Source organism: Trichomonas vaginalis (assembly GCF_026262505.1).
Source record: "Trichomonas vaginalis G3 chromosome Unknown ctg_171, whole genome shotgun sequence".
NCBI classification, from domain to species: Eukaryota; Parabasalia; order Trichomonadida; family Trichomonadidae; genus Trichomonas; species Trichomonas vaginalis.
The window spans coordinates 15,313-37,773 of NW_026529258.1; the positions used below are offsets into that span (position 1 = coordinate 15,313).

The window sequence follows — 22,461 nt, forward strand, 5'->3', positions numbered from 1 at the left end:
AAACGACTACCAACAACTGAAAGACAAACTTCAAACTCAGGAGAAGATTTGTCAAGCTTTAAGTATAATGTTAAACTTGGTTGAGCACAACCCTGTAAAAGTGAACTCATATGTCATCGCACCTCATGAAGTTTTGAAAGAACTATTGAAACTTTTGACAGAGGCAGACGATATAAACATCAAAGAAATAGAACCCGACATTAGTTGCTGTGGTGTTTCATATAATGTCATTGACAAGATATAAGTTAGTATACATATCTTGTGTACGGCGGCACTGCGTTCCTCCATACGCAATACTTGTGAATTTGACACTTTACAAAACCGTTAACGTATATTTTACAACACAAACGACAACACTAACTTAACCTTAAATATTTACAAAACCACCAACCACTTCACCTCACTAACGTTTTCACAAACGACTTCACTAATGTAAAAAATAAACGTTCTCACTTACAAAAGTATTGCAACTCCTCCCATTGCTGTGCTTCACATAACAGCTCATAATCTTCTGACTCACTTTCTTCTTCATATAGGTCAAAGTCACTGTCAAAATAAATGTTAGTAAGTTTTGACAAAGCTAATGAAACACGTTTACCGTTTGTATCGTATGCTTGTATAAACTTTCCATTCTTCATTCCTTCATAAATGCTCAAACTAACTTTACCCTTTCTCCCTCGTATCTGATAGAATGTACTTTCACGAGGAACGAAGAACAAATTCTTGAACTCATGACCGTTGTAGTTTGTTATCTCAATAGTTTTCGTCATTTATATAAAAATAAAATAAAAATAAAATAAAAAATAAACTTAAAAATTAATGATATCACCACCCTCACACGTATGAAAACATAGCACAAAAATAAATTTAGGTGAAGTGGTGAAATCTCACCTCTTTTTTCACCCGGTTTTTCACCCTAGCCGCAAAGCGGCTCTGACCCTTTGGGTCTCTTGAATTCATTACTTTATAACTCTCTTCCTTGGTTTCTTTTTAGTTGCTTTCTTCACGTCTGTCTCCAGCTTAACTGTCTTTCTTCTTCGTCCGTAATGATACCAGTTACTTCCACCAGTCAATGGGTCAAATGGTCTTTCGTAAGGGTTTCCATACATTCCATAGGGACCATACGGAAGAACTACTGGTGGAGAAGAAACATTTTCTTTAGTTCCATCGACTCTATTTAAATGCATTGTTTCACCTTTCATCTGGTCATTAAAGTCTTTTGCATGTTTTGCAAACTCATCGTCCTTTCCTAAAGCATTTTCTGACTCAGTCGCAACCAAATTGGATGCTTTATTTATGAGCCCTATTTTATTTAATCTTAACTTCTTTGCAACCCAGCCTCCAATCTTTCCTTTATTTGCATCTAATGTCTTCGAAACTCTTCCTCCACTCATTTTATTTACTGCGTCATAAGCCCCAAGTGCTTTTGCTCCAAATGCTAATGCTTTTGTTCCCATTGCGCCTAAAGCTGCCCAAGCTACCATTTACACCATATTAAAATCATCTCTCTTCAATATTATCTCATAAAAGTTCTCTTTACTGGAGAAAGTCAATGAAACATAAACATTCTCATTCATAAACTTCTTTCTTATCTCATCTATACGCTTCAAAATGTCTGAACAATTGCTAACATCTTCTACAACAGTTATTTCATCATGAATGACCTTTAAAAACAAGCTCATTTAATATGCTATTAAAATCATCTCAATAATGAGTCCATCCTTTCCGTCTTTGGGTAGCACAACATCTTTCATTGAAGAAGGTTCAACAAGTCTTATATTAAACTTACTGACAAAGTTTGTTATACTATAATGCTTCGGCGGCGAATACATATAGTTTGAAAGACATAATATAGATTCTTCAGCAAATTCACTTATACTGGATTTTATAACAATGTTCTCACGAGACCAAATACCACCAATTGACAATCTTGTAAGCAATCCTGCTGAACCTTCTACTGTAAACGTCGATGGTAACATTCCACGAAGGTCATCTATTGACATCGTTGAGTCACTGAATTTAAATATTTTCTTAAAGCAATCGTCATTATCTAACCATGCAATAGCTTTGAAGTTTTCATTCGAATATACATCTGCTTCATTAAATGTAAAACCTGACTTCTTTGCAGAGACGACTTTAAAATCTATTGCATTTGTTTCAAAATTATACGCTATGGTAACTTCTGAAGGTAATGGGTGTCCTTCCGCAGTCAGTTGTTCTCTCACTACCGTTTGAAGCTTTGTGTTAAAAACTTTCATGTCATCTCCTGTGTCTAGGTTCACATACACAGCAATAGGAAAACTATCTTGCTTCTTTGTCTCATCATTATACCTCAAAACATTAAAGTTCTTCAATAATATTGTCCTTCCTGCTGGAATACTTCTAACTTGTCTTATTTCAATAGCTTTCTCACCTCCTACATACTCTACCCAGTGTCTTGGATATTCATAAGTATACTGACTTTCTTGAATTTTGGTTGGTTTCATCATAACGTGTTCATAGTATATCTTTATACTCTTGTCAGTTAGACTCGGTGCTATGTTCTGAATATTTCTGACTTGCATTTTTAATGGAGATAAAATGAAGCATTTAATACATGACGTAGATGAAGACATGAATGAAACTACAGACAAACTTAACTCTTCTCTCATTCTTCCTTTCAGTAAGGACTATGAGTTCTGTTCAAATGGTGTTTATTTCTATTGTGGAAAGATGGGGTCAGGTAAGACATTTAACCTCATTCGTCATATACTCATAACAGAGCGTTTAGGTCAAGATTCATATTATGACCAAATCATTATATCAGCAACTTCAGACTCTATGGACTCAACAGCGAAAACATTTATGTCAAAAGTTCAAGCCTCTGTCGTTAAAGTTCCAGATAGCGAACTCATTGAATTTCTTCAACGTTACATTCGACGTAAGAGGAAATATTATGCCATCGTTGAATTTATACAGTCAGGAATGCAAAAGACTTCAGAAGAGATGGAAAGAATTATTGACAAACACCACTTACGTCAATACTCAGGAGTTTACGATATGAAACGACTTACAAACTACATTCTGTCAAAACTTTCAAAATACCCCTTCAAAAAGTATCCTTCAAACACTCTGCTCGTTTGCGACGACTTCGCCGGAAAAGGTTTAGTGTCAAAGCCTGACTCACCATTAGCTAACATCATTACTAAAGTCAGACATTACCACTTAACTGTAGCAATACTTATGCAAACATGGAGGTTTTTAGCTTTAAACATAAAACGTCTCATAACTGACTTCGTTATCTTTCAAGGTTTCTCACGCTATGATATTGAACTCATTTGGAAACAGTCAGGTATAACATTACCTTTTGAAGAAATTTGGGAAGCATATAAGTCTCTCATCTCTCCTCGTTCATACCTTGAGATTCATATCATGACTAATACCATTAAAGTCAAAAATATTCCATGGGAACGACCAACATTGTTTTAAAGTTTAACCTTCAATTGACTGATGGTAAACAAATTCATGCATCTCTGTCGCCATTTCTGTTAATATTTTTGCTGTCATTCATATCATCCACTTCCCCATCCGTTAACTTTTGAGGATATGCGTTAGAATAGCTGTTCTTAAATGAAGGCTTTTCACCTTTTAGCGCATAAACTCTATAACTTTCTGCATACTTTATGTTTGAACCTCCTGAGCCATCATTGACATAAATTTTTATAGGCTTCCACCCTTTGTTCATGTTCCTGCTTCTTCCCTTAGCTCTTTTGTTCAGTAGTTCTACATCTTTATACACAGCACCTGTCTCAGTGAATTCAACAATATTTTCATTCGTTAGCTTTACATTCAAACCCTTGTCGAGTATATTGTTCATTTCATACATATAAAAGGTTTTTATTCTATATGAAATGAGAAGCAAATCCATCTTAGCTGGTGCCGTTAATGTTCCAATTGAACCAACATCAAATGTTGACTCACGAACGACAAACAATATTGTCATAAAGAACTATAGTTCGGAGTGTTTGAAAGAAAAAGAACCAGAACTTAAGTCGGGACCTTCGGTCTTGGCGCATGGCGCCGTGAATTTAAACTCAGCTTCAAACGCTAACGCTACATCAGATGTTAAGTTAGAGTATCCACCACTGGACCAAATTCTTTCAAGAGAAGCCAACGACAACCCTTACACAAATGTTCAAACAAATCCTTCAGATAACGTAGACCATTACCTTCTTCAGTTATATCAAACTATCTTACTCAAAGACGATAAGAAGCTTTTGACAAATCTTATAAGCAAGAACCAAATAATTCTAACAAAGGAGGACCTTGAAAATGTTATATCACGAATAACAGGGAAACAATGTGTCATTGACTATCTCGACCCTGAAATCGAATGCTGTGGTCAAACGCCACCATTCATGAAAATAGGTAACATCCGCATCATTGAAATACCAGGTACTCCAGGAGTTGAGTTTAAGTATAAATATTCGAACGAGTATACAAAACTTTCAACAGAATATAAATTATGTTTGAAATATGTTTTAGTAAATTAAAGCAGTCAGGAGGGCTCTTTGAGCCCATCTTGGCGCTTTGCGCCGTTAGTCAAAAAAATTTCAAGTTAGCAATTTGTAATATCTATCCAAAACTTCTTCAACAGTATCGAACTCATCTTCATAATGCAAACCTAATCTTATTGACTTGGTGCAGTTCTCACTAACACAATATAGCGCTTTGCGCTCGGCGCCTTTGACGCCTTTTTCTGTTCTCTTGACTGACATAACTAACTCATTTGTTTCATCAAACAGCAACAACCAAAGTTCATGACCTAATACATAACATTCATACTTTATATTTTTAGCTCTGAGTTCTCTTGTAAGCTGTTGCATTTAATATTTTCTAAAAAGTCTACTTCAACAGTCATTCGCACTGGTGCCTTCAGTTCTACAGGCTCTCCTTGAAAGTCAACTAGTCTGAATTGCATGTCTTTCAAATTATGAGGACTAATGCGAACCCATTTACCTAAATGAGTTGCTATGACAGGAACGTTTGGAATGAACATTGAATTTACTTCATAACAGAAAGACTTATATTCTACTGAACCTTTACTATTAACTCCTGAAATACCTGTGACATTAGCTATTTTTGACTCAATGTATAAACAATTGCCATAACATACGTATGGAACAGATTTCATCTCAATCGTTTTGTCAAAACTTTTCAAAGGAAATGTCATATGGTATGCTCCCAGAAGCAATTGAACTCTATGACTCATTCGTGTTATCTTAAACTCCTTCGCATAACTGAACTTCAAAACTCCTGCAATAAGTTTAACATTCATTAAGTTTTCTTCGTTCTCCTTGTTTATTGTAGTATTTATGAGCGCATTTAACACTCCAGCTAATGTTTCCATCTTATATTCTACATTATTGTGAAATCTTTTTCATGCTTCTTTCCATCTATTTCAAACTCCATGAAATCTGTTTCATCTGTTATGACAAAAGTTGCGATAGTATTGAAGTCAACAACTCTGAAAGCAAGCGCTTCATTCTGAAGACCTAAGTTTGTTTGTAGCTTTACTGTTCCGTATTCGTTTGGGTCAGTACTTTGCAAATAGAACAACATTTTATTCTCATTAAAATATGACTATTGCTGCATATGCGTATGAAACAAATGAAGCAAGAAGAGCACATGAACTAGTAAACGAAAACTCAACTTTAACCATTGAAGGCAATGATTTAGTCATTGACGATGGAAAAACTAAAAAAGTCATTGATTTCGATACTTTTAACACTTATGACCCATTCATTACAATAAGTAAAGTTCCTATCATAAATGATGGAACGGTGCAATATATAAATTCTACAGTAGATGCCTCATTAGTGAAAGTACTGAATGTTCTCATTGAATTGTTAAAGAGCTTTCGATTTGACGACACATTAAATGCCTAAAGAATTTAGTCATGAATGAGAAACAAATATTAGGAGTTGCTGGTAGCAGTAATGATGTACACCTTATGACATTAGAATATTATAACGAACATAAAGATGAACTGAAAGGAGAGAAGGGTGACACCGGACCACAAGGAATACAAGGACCTCAAGGAATACAAGGACCTCAAGGAATACAAGGACCTCAAGGCGAAAACGGTTTGGATGGAAAGGATGGAAAGGATGGAAAAACTGCTAAATCATGGATATGGGACCTTATAAATACTGGTTTAACAGCTGCTTCATATGGAGTTCTTCAATACCAAATCGGAAAGATATGGGCAGTACTTGGTGAAGAAGCTTTAGATGACGTTAAAAATGCTTTGAACTTCATTTCAAATGGTTCGGATACTATTAAAACTTTATCTGGTTGGATGCAAGAAACAAGGAGTCAAATAGATACTGTAAGACGTATAGCAAACAATGCACGTACGGGATTGGATACTTTACGAAAAGCACAAAATACACTAAAGGAAGCAAATGATATTCTTGGCTCAGTATCAGACATGCATGAAGATTGGCTTAAAGGTATTGACAAATCTTTAAAAAATCACAGTCAGTCTATTGCTGACTACAAGAAAAGTATAGATTTTTTACATAGTGCTATGGACGTACATGATGGAAGCATAAGGAACTTACTTAATGCTAACAATAACTTACCAGGAACTATTAAAGCATTTATAAAGTCCTTTGTAAAACCCGGTGCTCTAACATTTAGGTCTTTGAGAGCAAGAGCATTGAAGTCAAGAGATGCAGAAACTCCAAAGAACTCAGAAGGAACTGAAACAACAGAAACTCCAGAAGAACCACCAAAACCAACAGCTAATGAAATATTGTTCGAATATTTTCCAAGGTACTCTGTTCTCATTGCATACATTCAAGAAATACTTAAGAAAGCAGACTTGACTTTAGGAGATGATGAAAGTTCTGTATATCTTTCGTTCCAATTCAAATAGCAGAACTTTTGAGACAGATATGCTTAATGTATGACAACATCTCTGATTTCACAAGATATGACGACGACCATGACCCCGAACACGGTGAAGAAGAAGTTTTACAAACATCCATTAAGACAGGAAAGGTTTTAACTCAAAGTCTCATTATTGACACCAAAGATGGCGAAGTGGACGTTCTTCAAGAGCTGAAGAAAAATACTTCTTCGGGAGGTGGTGGTAGGCATGAACTTGAAATAAATGAGATAGAAGAGAAATTAGCCGAAAAAGCAGATAAAGAACATAAACACAATATCTCCGATATAAATGAACTTCAAGCTACATTAAATAGTAAAGCGGACAAAAATGAACTTGACGCAACGAACAAAGTTTTGAAATCTCATAAACACAATATCTCCGATATAAATGAACTTCAAACTTCTTTAGACAATAAAGCAGACAAAAACCATGTTCATTATATAAGTTCTGATGAACAGATTATAACGGACTATCATGGATATTTAACACAGGGTGAAAAAGTGAATACGAAAAATGTTAATGAAAGAAGATATAAATTCATTCGTGCTAAAGGTTATGACATACACTGTACTGTACAGTATGACACAGGTATAGCACCACAATCATTTGGTTATAACGCTGAAATTTATGCTTCATACTTCTTTGTTAACGGTGTATTAGTTGAACCAAGATTTACTTTGAGAGTTAAGTCAAAAATAACTTTTGAAGATGCTATTAAAAGTAAAGCTGACAAAACAGAACTTGACGCAACGAACAAAGTTTTGAAATCTCATAAACACAATATCTCCGATATAAATGAACTTCAAACTTCTTTAGACAGTAAAGCCGACAAAAATCATACACATAAATCCTTCACTACTGTTAGAGCAGACGACATAATATTGAACTATGATTTGGGTTCAAGTGCACCTTTAGAGAATCCGAGTACAAGCGTAAAAGATACTCTTAACAATTTAGATAAGAGTTGCAGGAATATCGAAGGTCATGCCAGAAACTTTGAAGCATATGAACTACCAGCAATGTTAGACAGTAAAGCCGACAAAACTTATGTGGATACAGAACTAACAAAGAAATTTTCGAAACCAGATACAATGACATTTACAACAGAAATTATAAATGGTGAACCAGCAACTCCATTTGAATTTGTTAGAGGTCTTCAACCAGATACTTTTGAATTTTTCTTGGATAATTCTATTGAACTAACATTACATTATAAAAGTGGAACAAATGCAACATTTCATCCGGGAGATACATTCCAAATGGTATTTAATGACATAAGTTCTTTAGAATATGTTTATAGAGTTATGAGCATATATGATTTAATATATCCTATAGGAGCTGTTTATACGTCTATGAATCCAATAAATCCAAACACTTTATTTGGTGGTAGATGGTATGAAATAGTTGACAGTTTTCCATTCTACACTAATACGCAGTCAATGAAGATGGGAGGTTCAAAGAAAATAGGTATTGAAAACCTTCCTTCACATATGCATAGGTTCAGTGGAAGAACATCTGTGGAAGGAAACCATTCACATTCAATAACAAAAAGAGGTTATATAAATCTTGCAGCGGGTTCGAATAGACAGGGAATGAATAGATATGATATCTCAGATGACCCCAAAGATGTTAGCACAGGTATTTTCTGTGGAACTGCAGGAAATCATACACATGTTGTAGCTGGTATTACAGACCCAGCAGGTAATGGAAAAGATTATATGCCTCCTTATATAACAATGCACGCTTGGATACGAGTTGGTTAAAATCTTTAACTTTACATAAATGAGCTTGAAAGAAGTATTCGAACAACATCCATGGAGGTCTTTTAAGAAATTCAATGAAGCTGCAAAGAGTTCGGGATTTACTAACAGAGCTGAAGTGAAAAGGTTCTTTGACAAAAATGTTGTACATCAAACAAAAATAAATCCTTACGACTACTTTTTACCAATTTACTCCAACACTCCTGACGCATACCAATTTGACACTCTCATTCAAAGCAGAAAAGGAGGACATAAACCATTCCTCATCTTCATTAATGTTAACACTCGCAAAGCTTTTGCGTATATAATGAGAAATAAAGGAACTCATGAAGTGTTAAGAGTTTTACAAAAGTTTGTAGCAGAACATAGCCCAAGTATTTTAACATCAGACCAAGACGGTGCATACCTCAGCAACGAAATCACAGAATTTCTCATTAAGCATAACATAACTCACTACACTACTGAAGACCATAACCATAACATACTCGGTATCATTAACCGCTTCATAAGGACTCTCAGAGATTTAAATCAAGAGCGAGACTTTACCGAAGAAACAATGAAACATTTCATCGAAGTTTACAATTCCTCAACACATTCTACAACAGGACATACACCAAATTCAATGACACAACAACAAGAAGAAAAGTATATACAAAAGAAACGAAGTCAAACACAAAATATCAGAAATTCAACACAATTTACTCTCATTCCTGGAACAAAAGTTCGTGTAGTTCTTGACGACAAACCGTTGACAAAGAAACGTTTAAGGTTAAGTCGAAATTATTATATCGTAGACTCTACGCAAGGTAATGGATATCTTATAAAAGCTGCTGACGACTCCATAGCATTTTACCCTCGTCATAAATTAGTCGAAAGTAGTAATGGCAAACTTGCTGAAACCATTGACGAAGCAAAGCGAGGAGTGGTTATTGAAATACTTGACTACAACATAAACGATGACACTTATAAAGTAAGATATGAAGGAGGCGTTGAAGATGTTATACCATCTAAGAACTTGAGAGAATCTAAACCAACTCATCTGGGACCATTAGAGCGGGAGTACTGGAAAGATAAAAACATGCCAGAAAGAATAAGAAAATTCTTCTAAACTTTTTCGTTGGATGTAAATCAGACATGAATGAGAACAGTCATGATATTATTAATGGTACCATTTATTTTTGTCATAAAGACGCAAACGGACTCTTTGAGTCCTGAGGTCTTTCAGACCGAAGCGGCGAGGACGAAGTCCATGAACAAAAATCATGTTTATGTTAGCATGTTAGATCTCACCCGTTTTCTAACCACTTTTCTAACATGGTCTAAAACTCTCGAAAATCATGAATTTTTGACATTTCCTTATGAAAGAAAAATAACGCTAATTTTTTTCTAAGAAAAATTTTTATCTTGTATGTAAAGATATGATTTCAACAATAGGTTCTACAACACTTCAAACAACAACTTCACCAAACTCTTTAGTTATGAATCCAACATCTATGTTAGTAGAGATGAAAAGCTTCATTCCTTCTTCATATACTTTTGAGACAGAAATACAAAGAATTAAGCAAGAACTTTTAACAAGTAATTTAGACTGTAGTGCGAAAGATGAAACAAATGAACAGTATCTTTATGACATGCAGGACATTATTGACCATTTACCCAAATTGCCTGAAATCCAACAACAAAAGCTCACTATTCATGAATTCGATGAAATAGAAGTGAAACCAGCTGACTCAGTAGAAATAAAGAAGTTCATACGTAAAGTAAACTATGAGTTTCTAGGATATCATTGCAACCATAAAGTTATGGACAAAGATTGCGACATGGTATATAAGAACATCTCTGACATATATAAATCTGGGGAGTTTAAGACATACGACAACTTTGTTTCATTAGTTGCTGAATGTGTTTGGGAAATAAGAGATAAAGATAGAAGAGGTAAGGTATGGCATGAACAGTTAAAACCAGCAGCTTTTGAGTTAAAGAAAACCATTGACGCCTTAGTTGTTCTAGCAGGTCAAATTTCAATGTATAACGCAAAAATGAATCCGCAATGTTCAAAATGTAAAGCAGCAATGAGGAAATATAACTACTCTGTCAAAGAGATAGAACGTATGAGAAACGACTATGCTGACTTAAAGAAAGAAGTAGAGAAACCAGCAGAAGATAAAATGGATATGTTGACATTTCTGAACAAAAACTATCCAACTGCTGACGATTTCCTATTATCTGATGTCAAGAAGAAATATAAAGAAACCTTCGGCATAGTTAAAATTTTTGATATCCTTCGTGAAGAAATAGAAGCTACAAAACTGTTTAAAGTCATGAACCATCGCAACATATACCATGTAAAACGCTTGTAAATAGTTTTCTTCGATGTTAGAAAAGTGGTTAGAAAACGGGTGAGATCTAACATGCTAACATAAACTTTATTTTTGCATTAATCCCACTATGTTGTCAAAATGTCATGTTGTCAAAATGTCATGTTGTCAAAATGTCATGTTGTCACTATTTTTCAGAGAAGTTAAATTACCGAGTGACACATAGTGACATAGTGACACCTTCAGTTCTTCAAAAATAATGAATAAATGCCTTCCTCATTAATCCCACTATGTTGTCAAAATGTCATGTTGTCAAAATGTCATGTTGTCACATTTTTTCAGAAAAGTTAAATTACCTGGTGACCTGGTGACCTGGTGACCCTATCAGTTCTTCAAAAATAATTCATTAGTTAGAAAAATAACGCTAATTTTATTTTTATATCTTTTTTATTTTGTATGTAAAGACAGTAATGACAAACATTGAGTTTGAAACAGTTAGAAAGATAGACGATGACACCAAAGTGGTTAGAATAGGTGATTTAAACGTAAGATACTCAAAGAAATACAACAAATATTCTTTGTCAGACATTATATCTCCATCTGAAAAGAAAACAAACGACTGGGTTAGAAATGCTTCAACTCAGAAAATTTTGACAAGAAATCCTGAGCTTATGATATCAGTAGCATTTCATGGAACAAGAGCATATCTTATAGACAAAAGTCTTATACCAATAGTTTTGTTATGGTTAGACCCAGTTGTTGGATATAACTTCATAACTTATGGTTCATTCGACTCAGAACGTTGCAGTGAAGGCTTACTTTACATCGTTCAGAAACCGAAGGACTTCAACACAAAAAGATATAAGATAGGAAGGACATATAATATAACTCAAAGATATGACAGTACAGTCAATAGAGTCAAGGTTGTGTTCGTTAATGATATGAGAGCTGCTGAAACAGAACTGCTTGAAGTTTTTGAGAAAATGTATGGTGCTCCCACGAAAGGTAAAGAAACGTTTGAAGTAGATGAGATAGATAAAGCTATAAAATTATTTGACGAAGTTGCTGAAAAATACATGTAAAGCGTTTATTTTTGGTCTTTTGTGAAAGTCAGAAAATAACGCTAATTTTTTTCTAACAAAAATTTTTATCTTGTATGTAAAGACAGTAATGTCAACATCAGAGAACACAACAACAGTTATAGTCCATGAAGTCATAAATGAAGAATACGAATACATACAGTATAACAAACAATTGAGACTCATTCGTTCTGTCAAAGACGACATGTACCAAATGCAAAGTATAATGAATGCTCTTCGTTCTACAAAGCAAGCATATCATTGGTTTGAAAACCAACAGACAAAAGAACTTTTAGAAGAATTTCCTCATATGATTGCTTCCCTCGGAAAACCGAGAGAAGAGATTCCGTACGAAAACCGTGAAAAATTTGCCAAACGGTTTGAGAGGATATTATGTTCATAGACTTTTAGTAAATGCAGTTGCAATGTGGGCTTCACCACGTTATGCTTGGAATATTTACAAACTTCTTGACGAACTTCACAGACAAGAACGTGGAGAGATGGAAAAGAAACTTCAAGCAAAAGATGAAGTCATTGAATCCAAAGACAAAAGCATACAGAAAAGAATACCGCGTTCAGTACCAAAAGGAAAGGAAAAGAACTATAAGTATATGATTTATACTGAAGAGTTGGAGAATGAAGAAGATAAAGATATGGTTATGTTGCATTTAGTCAGAAGAAACAACAAAAGCTTTTACGACCTTGCTAAAATATATAAATCTGACAGAAACTGGTTCTATCGTGAAAACTTACCGATTTCAATGACACCGAATGAGCAAATAAAAGAAATTGTCAAAAATACTCTTCCTCAAACACACTATGACATCAAAGGTTGCACAATACTTACCTTCAAAGAAGACTTACCATTACTGAAGGAAAAAATAACAGAATATTTCGATAACTTCAAAGAGGAAGAATGAAGTCACGACAACAATTAACGAAGAAGTCACGACAACATTAACGAAGAGAGAATGAGGTGAAAAAACAGGTGAAATCTCACCTCTTCACCAAAAATATATTTTTGGTTAAATAGCTTCAGGGTCAATTTCTTCAACCATTTCACTTCCTTCGTCAATGTCAATAGAAGCTTCTTCAACCTTTGGTAAGAACTTTTGTATAACATCTTTGTTCGTTATTGTCTTCAGAGATGAAGGATAATATTTCACATTTATTTCACCCTTCTTATATTCTTTCTGTTCGGAAAGATTTAAAGCAATACTGAAGAAGTCAATGTTGGAGTTCTTTATAACAGTATAATGAGTATCTTTGACATTCACGAAGAAACCCTTTTGTTTCAAAACTACTGCTAACTCTTGTGAAGTATAACGTTTGCGGTCAATGACAATAGCTAATGGTCTGACATACTGACCGAACTTAGATTCTTTCACAAACTTCTTGTTAAAGATAACATTGACGTTTGAAGCACCATTGAACTCATTCTTGATGGCAGTAGCGAGAGCATTGTATGAAAAGAACTTGCAATCTTGCATGTGTTTCATTAAAATAAAAATATTAAATTATTTTGAAAAATAACTTAAAAAAAATGTAATCTAATTTTTTCAAAAAATATTTTTTTTATTTCCTACTAAAGATGTATCGGAAGTTGTCTAAGTTAGAACACTCGGAAATAAAACAACTTCTTACAGAAGCTAATATAGATGTTGCAAAACATTACGCGACAAACAAAAAAGCACTCGCTGACTTCATTAAAGACTACAATGGTGCAATAAGTTATGATAGAATTCATGAGTTCATAAAGCCGCAACGCGGCGAGGACGAAGTCCATGCAAGAGCATTTCCTTTAAATGACATTGCTATTGACTTATATCATAGACGTTCAGTACCTCATGAAGTAAGAAGAGAAATGTTTGACATAACAAATGCGAACGTTGGTCATACTCGTAAAGCTCTTTCGCATGATGTTCGTCAAGAAATGTTTGACATAACAAATGCAAACGTTGGTGAAACAAGAAGAAGAGACGACAACTGAAACAACAGAGAAGAGAGATGTTTAAAAGTGCTATAGAACAAGTTCGCAAAGCTAACGATGTCATTCGTTCCATTGACGACAAACCAAAAGAAGGTGAGAGATGGTTAAAGAAAGATGAAGAGAATAGGAAGAGAAATGTGAAGTCAGGCAATAGACTCATTGACTTTAACATCGAAGCTTTAGATGAACAAACAGAGAATTTTACACAAACATTTCGGTAAGGTTTTCATGAGACTCTTAGAGAAAATAAAATAAACTCGCAACAAAGATGGATGGTATGTTATAAACTTGGTGGAAAGTATGAATGTTCTACGTTAAACCTCAATAATATTGGAACATTACTACATCAGCTCTTGAAGGAGAACTTTTAATCAGAGATAGAAGCAAATGCTGCAGGTATTGTTGAAATGCACTATGACTTCTTCTTGACAAACATAAAGAATCTTACTGAAATAAAGATGTATGATTTAACAGAATATGAAGGCTTAACGATGTCAGATGTAAAGAAAGGCAAACCAAAAAAGAGACCATATAGAGATGAAAGCACACTGACAAATGACCAGAAAGCCATTTTGGAAGCTCTTAAGCAAACAGGAAACCCAGCACTTATAGAAAGCTTTTGGAAAGATAATGGTGAAAAGAAGTTTTATAAGAAGAGAAGCGGTCAGTTATGGAAGTATCTTTGCACATTACCTATAAATCTTGAACGCTACCAAATCTTCAATGAACTGAACAAAAGAACTGCAATACTTATGACAGAGGACAATTGTTTCGTTTATGCTTGCATTCAGGCTGGAGTAAATGAAGAAACTATTGACCACATGAGAGAAGTCATTCGTGTTAGAGACTTTCCTCAAAGTAAAGTACAAGAAATTTCTGACGCAACAGGTATAGCATTTAATGTTACCATTGGTTATTTCAATGACTCAAGACATAATGAAATAAAGAGATATATACCAAAAGAATGCGAAACTGTTAGAACTATTGACTTACTTCTTGTTGAAGACCACTACATGCTAAATGAAAGACTTCCAATGACAACATACTTCATTCGAAACTATAAAGAAATTCTCAAAGCTTGTGGTGGAATGAACATTGAGAAACAGATGAAGATTTATACAAAGAGAGAAGATAAATATGTAGTTCGTTATGATAGAACAACACCGTTATGGGATGTTATGAAAACATTGTGGGAGTGCAAATATTTCGAACCTATTTCTTATGGAGAACTTTTCACATATACTACTGACTTATATAAACAGAACCTTGCACCATTTAAAGATTTGACATATCTGCCAAAGTATTGTGTACAACTGAAGAAGAAAGCAGAGTCAAAAGAAGTAAATAAAGCTAAATGTAAATTCATACCTGAGCACGTTTTCTTTGCTGACTTTGAGTGTAGTACGGATGGCTTTCATAAAGCTTTTAACATCTGTTATGACAGTGAAGATGGTTCAGTGAGTGAAAGCATTTGGGGTCAAAACTGTGCAACAGAATTTTTTGGAAAGACTCCCTGACAAGAGTTTAATATATTTTCACAACCTCAGTTATGACATAAACTTCATCTTAAGACACATGACAGAAGTGAAGGAACTCCCATCATTAAAGGTTCACGAACAATGCAAATAACTGGTTTTATATAAAGGACGGGCAATTATTATAAAAGACTCTTACAGTGTTAATAAATAAGAAGCTTAAACTATTTCCTGCTATGTTTAACTTACAAACAGGACCGAAAGAAGTATTTCCATATAACTACTACAGCAGTGTTTTGTTAGCAAATGACAACAGAACTGGTGTCATTTCTGAAGCATGTAAGTTTATCGCGGGATGCAGATACATTTATGAAAAACATAGATTCCATCAAAGGTTGCAGAATAGATGAGAACCACTTCGACTTAGAAAAATATAGCACGTTTTACTGGCAAACAAGATGTAAGAATTTTAAGAGAAGGTTTTGTAAAGTTCCGCAATGACTTATTGAAAGAGTTTGATTTAAACGTTTATGACTACGTTAGTATTTGTTCAATTTGCTAACAAATTGTTTGAGAACAGAGTATACTTCCCGAATGGAAATCTTTATGACCTCTCAAATAAACCAAGAGAATTTATTTCGAGATGCATTCAAGGTGGAAGATGTATGTTGTCAGATAACATGAAAAAAAGAGCAAAAGAAACTCATTGCTGACTTCGACACTGTTTCATTATATCCTTCAGCTATAGCAAGACTTTATACTTTAGAAGGTATTCCAAAAGTATTGAAGGAAGAAATGTTAAACACAGAGTATCTCATGAGACATTTATTCGATGATGACCAAAAGGAACCCATTGGTGAAAAGTTTATGTCTGGCTTCTTTGTTCTCATTAAATAACAGAGATTGGTATACCCAGACACTTTCATTTAATAGTAGTTTTGCGACCCTGAACTAAATCAGAACTTAACGTTCCAAGAAGTTCAAACACTTGCTGTCTCATGTATGTTGACCATATAACATTACAAGACCTCATAAAATATCAAGGTGTCAAATGTGAAGTGTTGCAAGGATACTATTACGATGGAAACAGAGATATGAGAATAAGAGATGAAGTAAAGAAGTTGTTTGAGTTAAGGTTAAAGTATAAGAAAGAAGAAAACCCCTTACAAGAAATTATAAAACTCATTCTGAACAGCATTTATGGCAAAACTATTCTATCTCCTATTGAGTCAAAAATAACCATAGTAGATGACAAAGATGCTATAAGATATGCTATAAGAAATTACAACCATATAGTGAAGTTCGAAGGTTTGGATGGTTCAGATAAAACTATTTTCAAGCTAACGAAAAGCATTTGCAGACACTTTAACTTCTGTCCACTTGGTGTTAATATTCTGTCTATGTCAAAACGTATTATGAATGAAGTATTCTGTACTGCAGAGGACATGGGTCTTCAAATATTTTACCAGGATACCGACAGTATGCACTTATATAATGAAGACATCCCAAAGCTTGCAGCAGAGTTTAAGAAGAGATACGGTAGAGAACTTATAGGAAAGAACCTTGGTCAATTTCATAGCGACTTTGCAGAAATAACACCTGGAAAACAAAGTTTAGCTTATAAAAGTATTTTCTGTGGAAAGAAGACCTACATAGACTTACTCACGAATGATTTAAATGAAGTTGCATTTCACTGCAGAATGAAAGGCGTGAAGCAAGATGTTATTGCTTTAACCGCTAATGAAATGTTTCCTGAAGCTATACAATGCTATTACAATGAAGATAAGAACATTCACATACCTGTTGGAACATATGACAAAGACTCTGAGTTCAGTTTAATGAAACTTTACAAAGCACTTTATGATGGTCAAGAGATTGCATTCGACTTATGTAAGTCATGTCAACCTTGCTTTGCTGAAAAGTTCAACTTTTCAATAACGACTAAAACAAGCTTTATTCGTAAGTTGAAGTTCTGAGGTCATTTATTTTTGTCAGCAATGAGGTCATTTGTGATAAAAATAAGCCGCTAGCGGCATGGGCGAAGCCTATGTGGTCATTTACAATACAGCTATTGTAGAGTTTAACAATTGTGCTTCAATGTATAAACAATCTTTCCCATCTGGAGGTAAGAACACTGGGCACTTATGGTCATGAGTGGAGAACATGTCTATCCAAAACTCACGATTGAAGCCAGTAAGCTTGTAATACTTAGGATTTGACAGTGGTGAAGTTCTTGTATGACCAATGAACTCATTTTCAACTCCCTTACTTAAGTTTGAATATAATATAGCTTGCTTTCTATCCCAAATGCCAGGTGTTACAATCTTTGAAAATTCATTTTTCCTCGGAAGTATTGCATCATAATTGAAAACATTCTTGAAGTCTTCATTGGGTTCAGAGATTTGAAACCTTATACGTAATGGATTTTCTTTCTTTTTAGCGACTTCATTGAATGGTGAATATATAACAAACTGACAGTCATGAGTTCCATCTTCATTTTCATTAAATTCATAATGAAAGTCTATAAGTTGTGGCTGACTACCTTCTTCTTTCAGTTGTGCAAGAAACTCACGTAAAGGCTGTAAAGTTTGTACTTCAATATTGAACTTTTTCTCGAACATCTCATTAAATGAAATCATACATTGCAACAATGTTGTATCGTCTTTAAAGTATTTGTATATGTGAATGTTTTGGGCGCTTAAAGACTGTTCGTCATTTTCTATCTCGACTTGAAGTATAAAGTCAACCTTTCTGAAAGCACGTGTTATATACATAGATGTTATGCCAATGTACTTCTCTTCATTTATGTTCACAATCCAGTCTGTTGGAAACTTAAACGTTACTCTGTTCCCCTTTATTTTGACGTCAGGGTTTTCACTACTGAACGCAACAGATAAAGGTATTTGTCTATACATTTAGTTTGGATAAAAATAAACCATTTACTCTTTCTTTGCTTCAGCTTCCTTTGCTTTTTGTTCTTCCTTTGCTTTTGCTTCTTCTCTAGCTTTTTTCGCCAGCAAACGTGGGTTCTTCTGTCTTCCAGCAGCTAATGCAGCTAGTTGTTTTTCACTAAGTTTTCTCTTTGGTCTCTCTGGCTTTTGTTCTGGTTTTTGTTCCTTCAGTTCGGATAAAATTTGTTCACGAATTTCTTTCTTCAATGCTTCAACATCTATGACCCCTTGGGTCTTGTCCGTAGGATTTGACTGAGTCATTTGACTGTAGATAAAAAACTAAATTAAAACTTTAACCGATGTAAAATGAGCTTGTCAAAATCAGAACGAGAGTCTATTATATTAAATGACGCCAGAGGAATACAACATCCTTTCTATTATGTAAGTCAGAGTAAAGATGGTAAAATATATGTAAGAAAAAGAAAGGTTCCATTAGCGAATACAGAGAGCGACAACATTAAGGTGCATGGCACGAGGGCGAAGCCCATATAAAACCTTCTGTACAAACTGAGCCACCAAAAGAACAAGAAGAAAAGAAGCCAGATGTACTTTCAATAACGAACCAAGAGCTTATTGCAAAGTTCGTGAATTTCATTGAAAAGCAAACCGAGTCAAAGAACCCTGACCCACCAGTGAAAGAAGTGAGACAAAAGAGAATGTACAGTTCATTGAAAATGTCAAGAAACAACTTCCACCACGAATACCAAGAAGAAGAGTGAGAATAATGAAGTAAATAGATATTTTTATCTGAAGTAAATACATGCAGAACGAACAGTTAAACGAATTTACTCCAGCAGAGCATATTCATCAGATTCGCTCATATTTCGATATCATAGACAATGCAGTTCAAATTGGTGACACTAATAGAAAATATTCTGACGCAAAGATTCCATCACAACCTGGAACTGCTAAAGATAACACATGGGTAACATTCAATCTCTCACCTCCTGGTGAAAATATGTTGGACCTTTACAATACATTCATTACGTATAAAATGGAAGGTCAATTTATTGTAGATAAAGAAATTGGTTCAGGTTCCAATAAAACAAACCCACCAGGATTTTGGATTGGTTTCGATGACGCTTTCTATGCAGTTGCTGGATATCAAATCCTTGCAAATGGTCGTATCGTATATTCTCAAGACAACGCAAGAGAAGAAGCATATATAACTTCAAACTCACAAACTACCGAACAAATAAAGAAAGTCGATGTTTTTTCAAAGACTCGACATAAAGATGTATGGAGTCATTCGGGAACATGCAGAACAGGACAAATTGTTGGTGGTCCAATTACAGCAGGAAAATCATTTGATTTTAAGCTTCGTTTAAGAATTCCTGTTAGAAGATTCCTTCCATTAGAACCTATTCGATTTATTCCAGCTTTTGCAGGAAACATTCAGCTTAAAGTAAAGTTCAGTAGCGACGCCTTACAATGCACATCTATATCTGTAAATGATATCATTGCTTTCAATCCAACTCTTAAAGTTGCATTTGCTTCAGGTTCAAATCCACCGACAAATAAATTTGTTCCATGGAATGAACCATTCACTATGATAACGAGTGCAACTGAAGCTAGTGGAACAGTTACTATTACAACTGTAACCCAGCAACTATTTCGAACAAAGATGGATTTTAATGAATGTTTTATTCATCCAAAGTCATTCTCTTTAGACCCTAACATTTATACAGAACTTGTAGAACATTATACAAACGAGGCTTTATGTTTTCCTGTTAAAGTTATGGATTGGATTCCTATGGATGGTTCATTCTCAAAGAATACAGATAGTTCAAGTGCAACATTTACAGCAGCTTATACGCCTATTAATGTTAAAAGTATTTGGGCACTATTTAGAAAGAAAGACAACTATTATGTTAATTTTGAGAACCCTAAGTTTAAATATCTTCAGCTTTCCATGGGAGCTTATGGAAATATGCCTGCAGAACCTGAAAAATCATATGGACCTGTATTTTATGAAATGGTTGCGAACGCTTGCAATACAAACAATGATATGATTGGATTTAATGAAGATGTTATGAGGTCATTGGTGGATGATGGTAGTGTGGAACATAAATGGGATAGCTATGACAACACACATTTCTTATGTGGTTTTCCAACAGAAGTGGACTTTTGCTTCCAGCAAGGTCAAACATCTACTGCTCCAATAACATACAAATTGTCTGTTAAAGGACCTATTGAACTAGCAACAGAAAATGTACCAAAGCCACTTATTGGATTTATGAGGGATTGTTGCTTTGCAATACAAGTAAGACAGTCAGGCATACCAATAATAAGACTTGACGACTATAACTTAGCAGCGGACGACAGTGAGGAATAAAGGATGAACGTTTATTTTTAAAGCTTATAAATGAGTTCTTCATCAAGCTCTCGTGAACCTTCACCATCTGTGAAACAAACTTTACCAAACGATTATGGAGCACCTATTGAATATTTCTTACGAGCTGCACAATGGCAAAGAGCAGTCTCACCAAGGTTAGGTGTTCCACCAGCTCCTGTCAAAAATAGCATTTGGTCAAGTCCTTATATAAGATATGGTCTCCCACTAGGTTTGCTAGCTACAGCAGGAGCAGTAATGATGTTGAAAAGAAACAAAGCAAATGTTATAAATAATACTGAAGTAGCTGAATTTGAACAAACTCCGACACCATCGCCAAAACCAACGCCTTCACAAACAACACCTTCAATGACTCCTGAACCTATGAAAGTACAAACTCCTGTTCAAAAGTCAACTCCAAAACCGACTCCAACATTTAAACCAGAACCTACTCCTCAAATAAATCGTAAAACTCCTGCGTTTCCTTACTGAAAAAATAATGTTAGTTTTATTTTATTTGAACATTTTATTTAGAGTAAAATGACGACTAAAGTCACTGAAGCAATGAAACAAAAATTTTTGGTAGAATACATTAAATCAGGAGCGGTTCCAGAAGGTTTTTACGTTCATACTATGAAGGATGGTAGAGTTCAGTTTAGAAAGATAAAGCAACCATTAGATAGAGAAGGTATATTAAGGAAGATTAAACTTCATGAGGACAACATTGCTGAACTTAAGAAGAAGTTAGAAGAGTTGGAGAAAGGAAGAGAGTTATAAAGTAATGAATTCAACAGACCCAAAGGGTCAGAGCCGCTTTGCGGCTAGGGTGAAAAAAGAGGTGAAAAAAGAGGTGAGATTCACCACTTCACCTAAATTTATTTTTGTGCTATGTTTTCATACGTGTGAGGGTGGTGATATCATTAATTTTAAGTTTATTTTTTATTTTATTTTATTTTATTTTTATATAAATGACGAAAACTATTGAGATAACAAACTACAACGGTCATGAGTTCAAGAATTTGTTCTTCGTTCCTCGTGAAAATACATTCTATCAGATACGAGGGAGAAAGGGTAAAGTTAGTTTGAGCGTTTATGAAGGAATGAAGAATGGAAAGTTTATACAAGCATACGATACAAACGGTAAACGTGTTTCATTAGCTTTGTCAAAACTTACTAACATTTATTTTGACAGTGACTTTGACCTATATGAAGAAGAAAGTGAGTCAGAAGATTATGAGCTGTTATGTGAAGCACAGCAATGGGAGGAGTTGCAATACTTTTGTAAGTGAGAACGTTTATTTTTACATTAGTGAAGTCGTTTGTGAAAACATTTATTTTTTCGTTAGTGAGGTGAAGTGGTTGGTGGTTTTGTAAATATTTAAGGTTAAGTTAGTGTTGTCGTTTGTGTTGTAAAATATACGTTAACGGTTTTGTAAAGTGTCAAATTCACAAGTATTGCGTATGGAGGAACGCAGTGCCGCCGTACACAAGATATGTATACTAACTGATATACGTTATGAAAGGAGGTGAAACGTTGAACTTAAAGTATAGTTTCCCAGACGTTATAAAAATATTTGACGACCACAACATTTCATTAAAATTTATTTGCTAAGTAAAAA

At 34.5% G+C, this 22,461-nt stretch overlaps 14 protein-coding genes and 4 pseudogenes across 18 annotated transcripts, besides 1 other annotated feature; 10 read left to right on the top strand and 8 right to left on the bottom strand.

Moving 5' to 3' along the window:
- The first annotated feature begins 235 nt into the window (after positions 1–235).
- Positions 236–22,353: a mobile genetic element.
- Positions 450–770, bottom strand: TVAGG3_1086350 (uncharacterized protein; the record flags this gene model as incomplete). The annotated part of the gene is made up of 1 exon (XM_051256866.1): positions 450–770. The coding sequence occupies one exon, from the start codon at positions 768–770 to the stop codon at positions 450–452; it is 321 nt and encodes a 106-aa protein (XP_051075905.1).
- On the bottom strand, positions 960–1,484 carry TVAGG3_1086360 (protein of unknown function, DUF4107 family; the record flags this gene model as incomplete). The annotated part of the gene is made up of 1 exon (XM_051256867.1): positions 960–1,484. The coding sequence occupies one exon, from the start codon at positions 1,482–1,484 to the stop codon at positions 960–962; it is 525 nt and encodes a 174-aa protein (XP_051075906.1).
- Positions 1,683–2,003, bottom strand: TVAGG3_1086370 (uncharacterized protein; the record flags this gene model as incomplete). The annotated part of the gene is made up of 1 exon (XM_051256868.1): positions 1,683–2,003. One exon carries the CDS (start codon positions 2,001–2,003, stop codon positions 1,683–1,685), a length of 321 nt encoding a protein of 106 aa, XP_051075907.1.
- Positions 2,051–2,564, bottom strand: TVAGG3_1086380 (annotated as a pseudogene). The gene has a single exon. A coding segment is annotated over exon 1 (514 nt).
- Positions 2,614–3,468, top strand: TVAGG3_1086390 (protein of unknown function, DUF4106 family; the record flags this gene model as incomplete). Its single annotated transcript, XM_051256869.1, has 1 exon — positions 2,614–3,468. The coding sequence occupies one exon, from the start codon at positions 2,614–2,616 to the stop codon at positions 3,466–3,468; it is 855 nt and encodes a 284-aa protein (XP_051075908.1).
- On the top strand, positions 3,891–4,532 carry TVAGG3_1086400 (uncharacterized protein; the record flags this gene model as incomplete). The annotated part of the gene is made up of 1 exon (XM_051256870.1): positions 3,891–4,532. One exon carries the CDS (start codon positions 3,891–3,893, stop codon positions 4,530–4,532), a length of 642 nt encoding a protein of 213 aa, XP_051075909.1.
- TVAGG3_1086410 (uncharacterized protein) lies at positions 4,593–4,865 on the bottom strand (the record flags this gene model as incomplete). The annotated part of the gene is made up of 1 exon (XM_051256871.1): positions 4,593–4,865. The coding sequence occupies one exon, from the start codon at positions 4,863–4,865 to the stop codon at positions 4,593–4,595; it is 273 nt and encodes a 90-aa protein (XP_051075910.1).
- Positions 7,957–8,700, top strand: TVAGG3_1086420 (ATP binding; the record flags this gene model as incomplete). Its single annotated transcript, XM_051256872.1, has 1 exon — positions 7,957–8,700. One exon carries the CDS (start codon positions 7,957–7,959, stop codon positions 8,698–8,700), a length of 744 nt encoding a protein of 247 aa, XP_051075911.1.
- TVAGG3_1086430 (integrase core domain containing protein family) lies at positions 8,720–9,805 on the top strand (the record flags this gene model as incomplete). The annotated part of the gene is made up of 1 exon (XM_051256873.1): positions 8,720–9,805. The coding sequence occupies one exon, from the start codon at positions 8,720–8,722 to the stop codon at positions 9,803–9,805; it is 1,086 nt and encodes a 361-aa protein (XP_051075912.1).
- TVAGG3_1086440 (organellar and viral DNA polymerase type B) lies at positions 10,500–11,057 on the top strand (the record flags this gene model as incomplete). The annotated part of the gene is made up of 1 exon (XM_051256874.1): positions 10,500–11,057. One exon carries the CDS (start codon positions 10,500–10,502, stop codon positions 11,055–11,057), a length of 558 nt encoding a protein of 185 aa, XP_051075913.1.
- TVAGG3_1086450 (organellar and viral DNA polymerase type B) lies at positions 11,687–12,097 on the top strand (the record flags this gene model as incomplete). Its single annotated transcript, XM_051256875.1, has 1 exon — positions 11,687–12,097. The coding sequence occupies one exon, from the start codon at positions 11,687–11,689 to the stop codon at positions 12,095–12,097; it is 411 nt and encodes a 136-aa protein (XP_051075914.1).
- On the bottom strand, positions 13,120–13,593 carry TVAGG3_1086460 (uncharacterized protein; the record flags this gene model as incomplete). Its single annotated transcript, XM_051256876.1, has 1 exon — positions 13,120–13,593. One exon carries the CDS (start codon positions 13,591–13,593, stop codon positions 13,120–13,122), a length of 474 nt encoding a protein of 157 aa, XP_051075915.1.
- On the top strand, positions 16,975–17,532 carry TVAGG3_1086470 (annotated as a pseudogene). The gene has a single exon. A coding segment is annotated over exon 1 (558 nt).
- TVAGG3_1086480 lies at positions 17,617–18,185 on the bottom strand (annotated as a pseudogene). The gene has a single exon. A coding segment is annotated over exon 1 (569 nt).
- On the bottom strand, positions 18,499–18,771 carry TVAGG3_1086490 (uncharacterized protein; the record flags this gene model as incomplete). The annotated part of the gene is made up of 1 exon (XM_051256877.1): positions 18,499–18,771. The coding sequence occupies one exon, from the start codon at positions 18,769–18,771 to the stop codon at positions 18,499–18,501; it is 273 nt and encodes a 90-aa protein (XP_051075916.1).
- Positions 18,817–19,243, top strand: TVAGG3_1086500 (annotated as a pseudogene). The gene has a single exon. A coding segment is annotated over exon 1 (427 nt).
- TVAGG3_1086510 (repellent protein 1 family) lies at positions 20,876–21,334 on the top strand (the record flags this gene model as incomplete). The annotated part of the gene is made up of 1 exon (XM_051256878.1): positions 20,876–21,334. The coding sequence occupies one exon, from the start codon at positions 20,876–20,878 to the stop codon at positions 21,332–21,334; it is 459 nt and encodes a 152-aa protein (XP_051075917.1).
- TVAGG3_1086520 (uncharacterized protein) lies at positions 21,811–22,131 on the top strand (the record flags this gene model as incomplete). Its single annotated transcript, XM_051256879.1, has 1 exon — positions 21,811–22,131. The coding sequence occupies one exon, from the start codon at positions 21,811–21,813 to the stop codon at positions 22,129–22,131; it is 321 nt and encodes a 106-aa protein (XP_051075918.1).
- Positions 22,354–22,461: the final 108 nt, after the last annotated feature.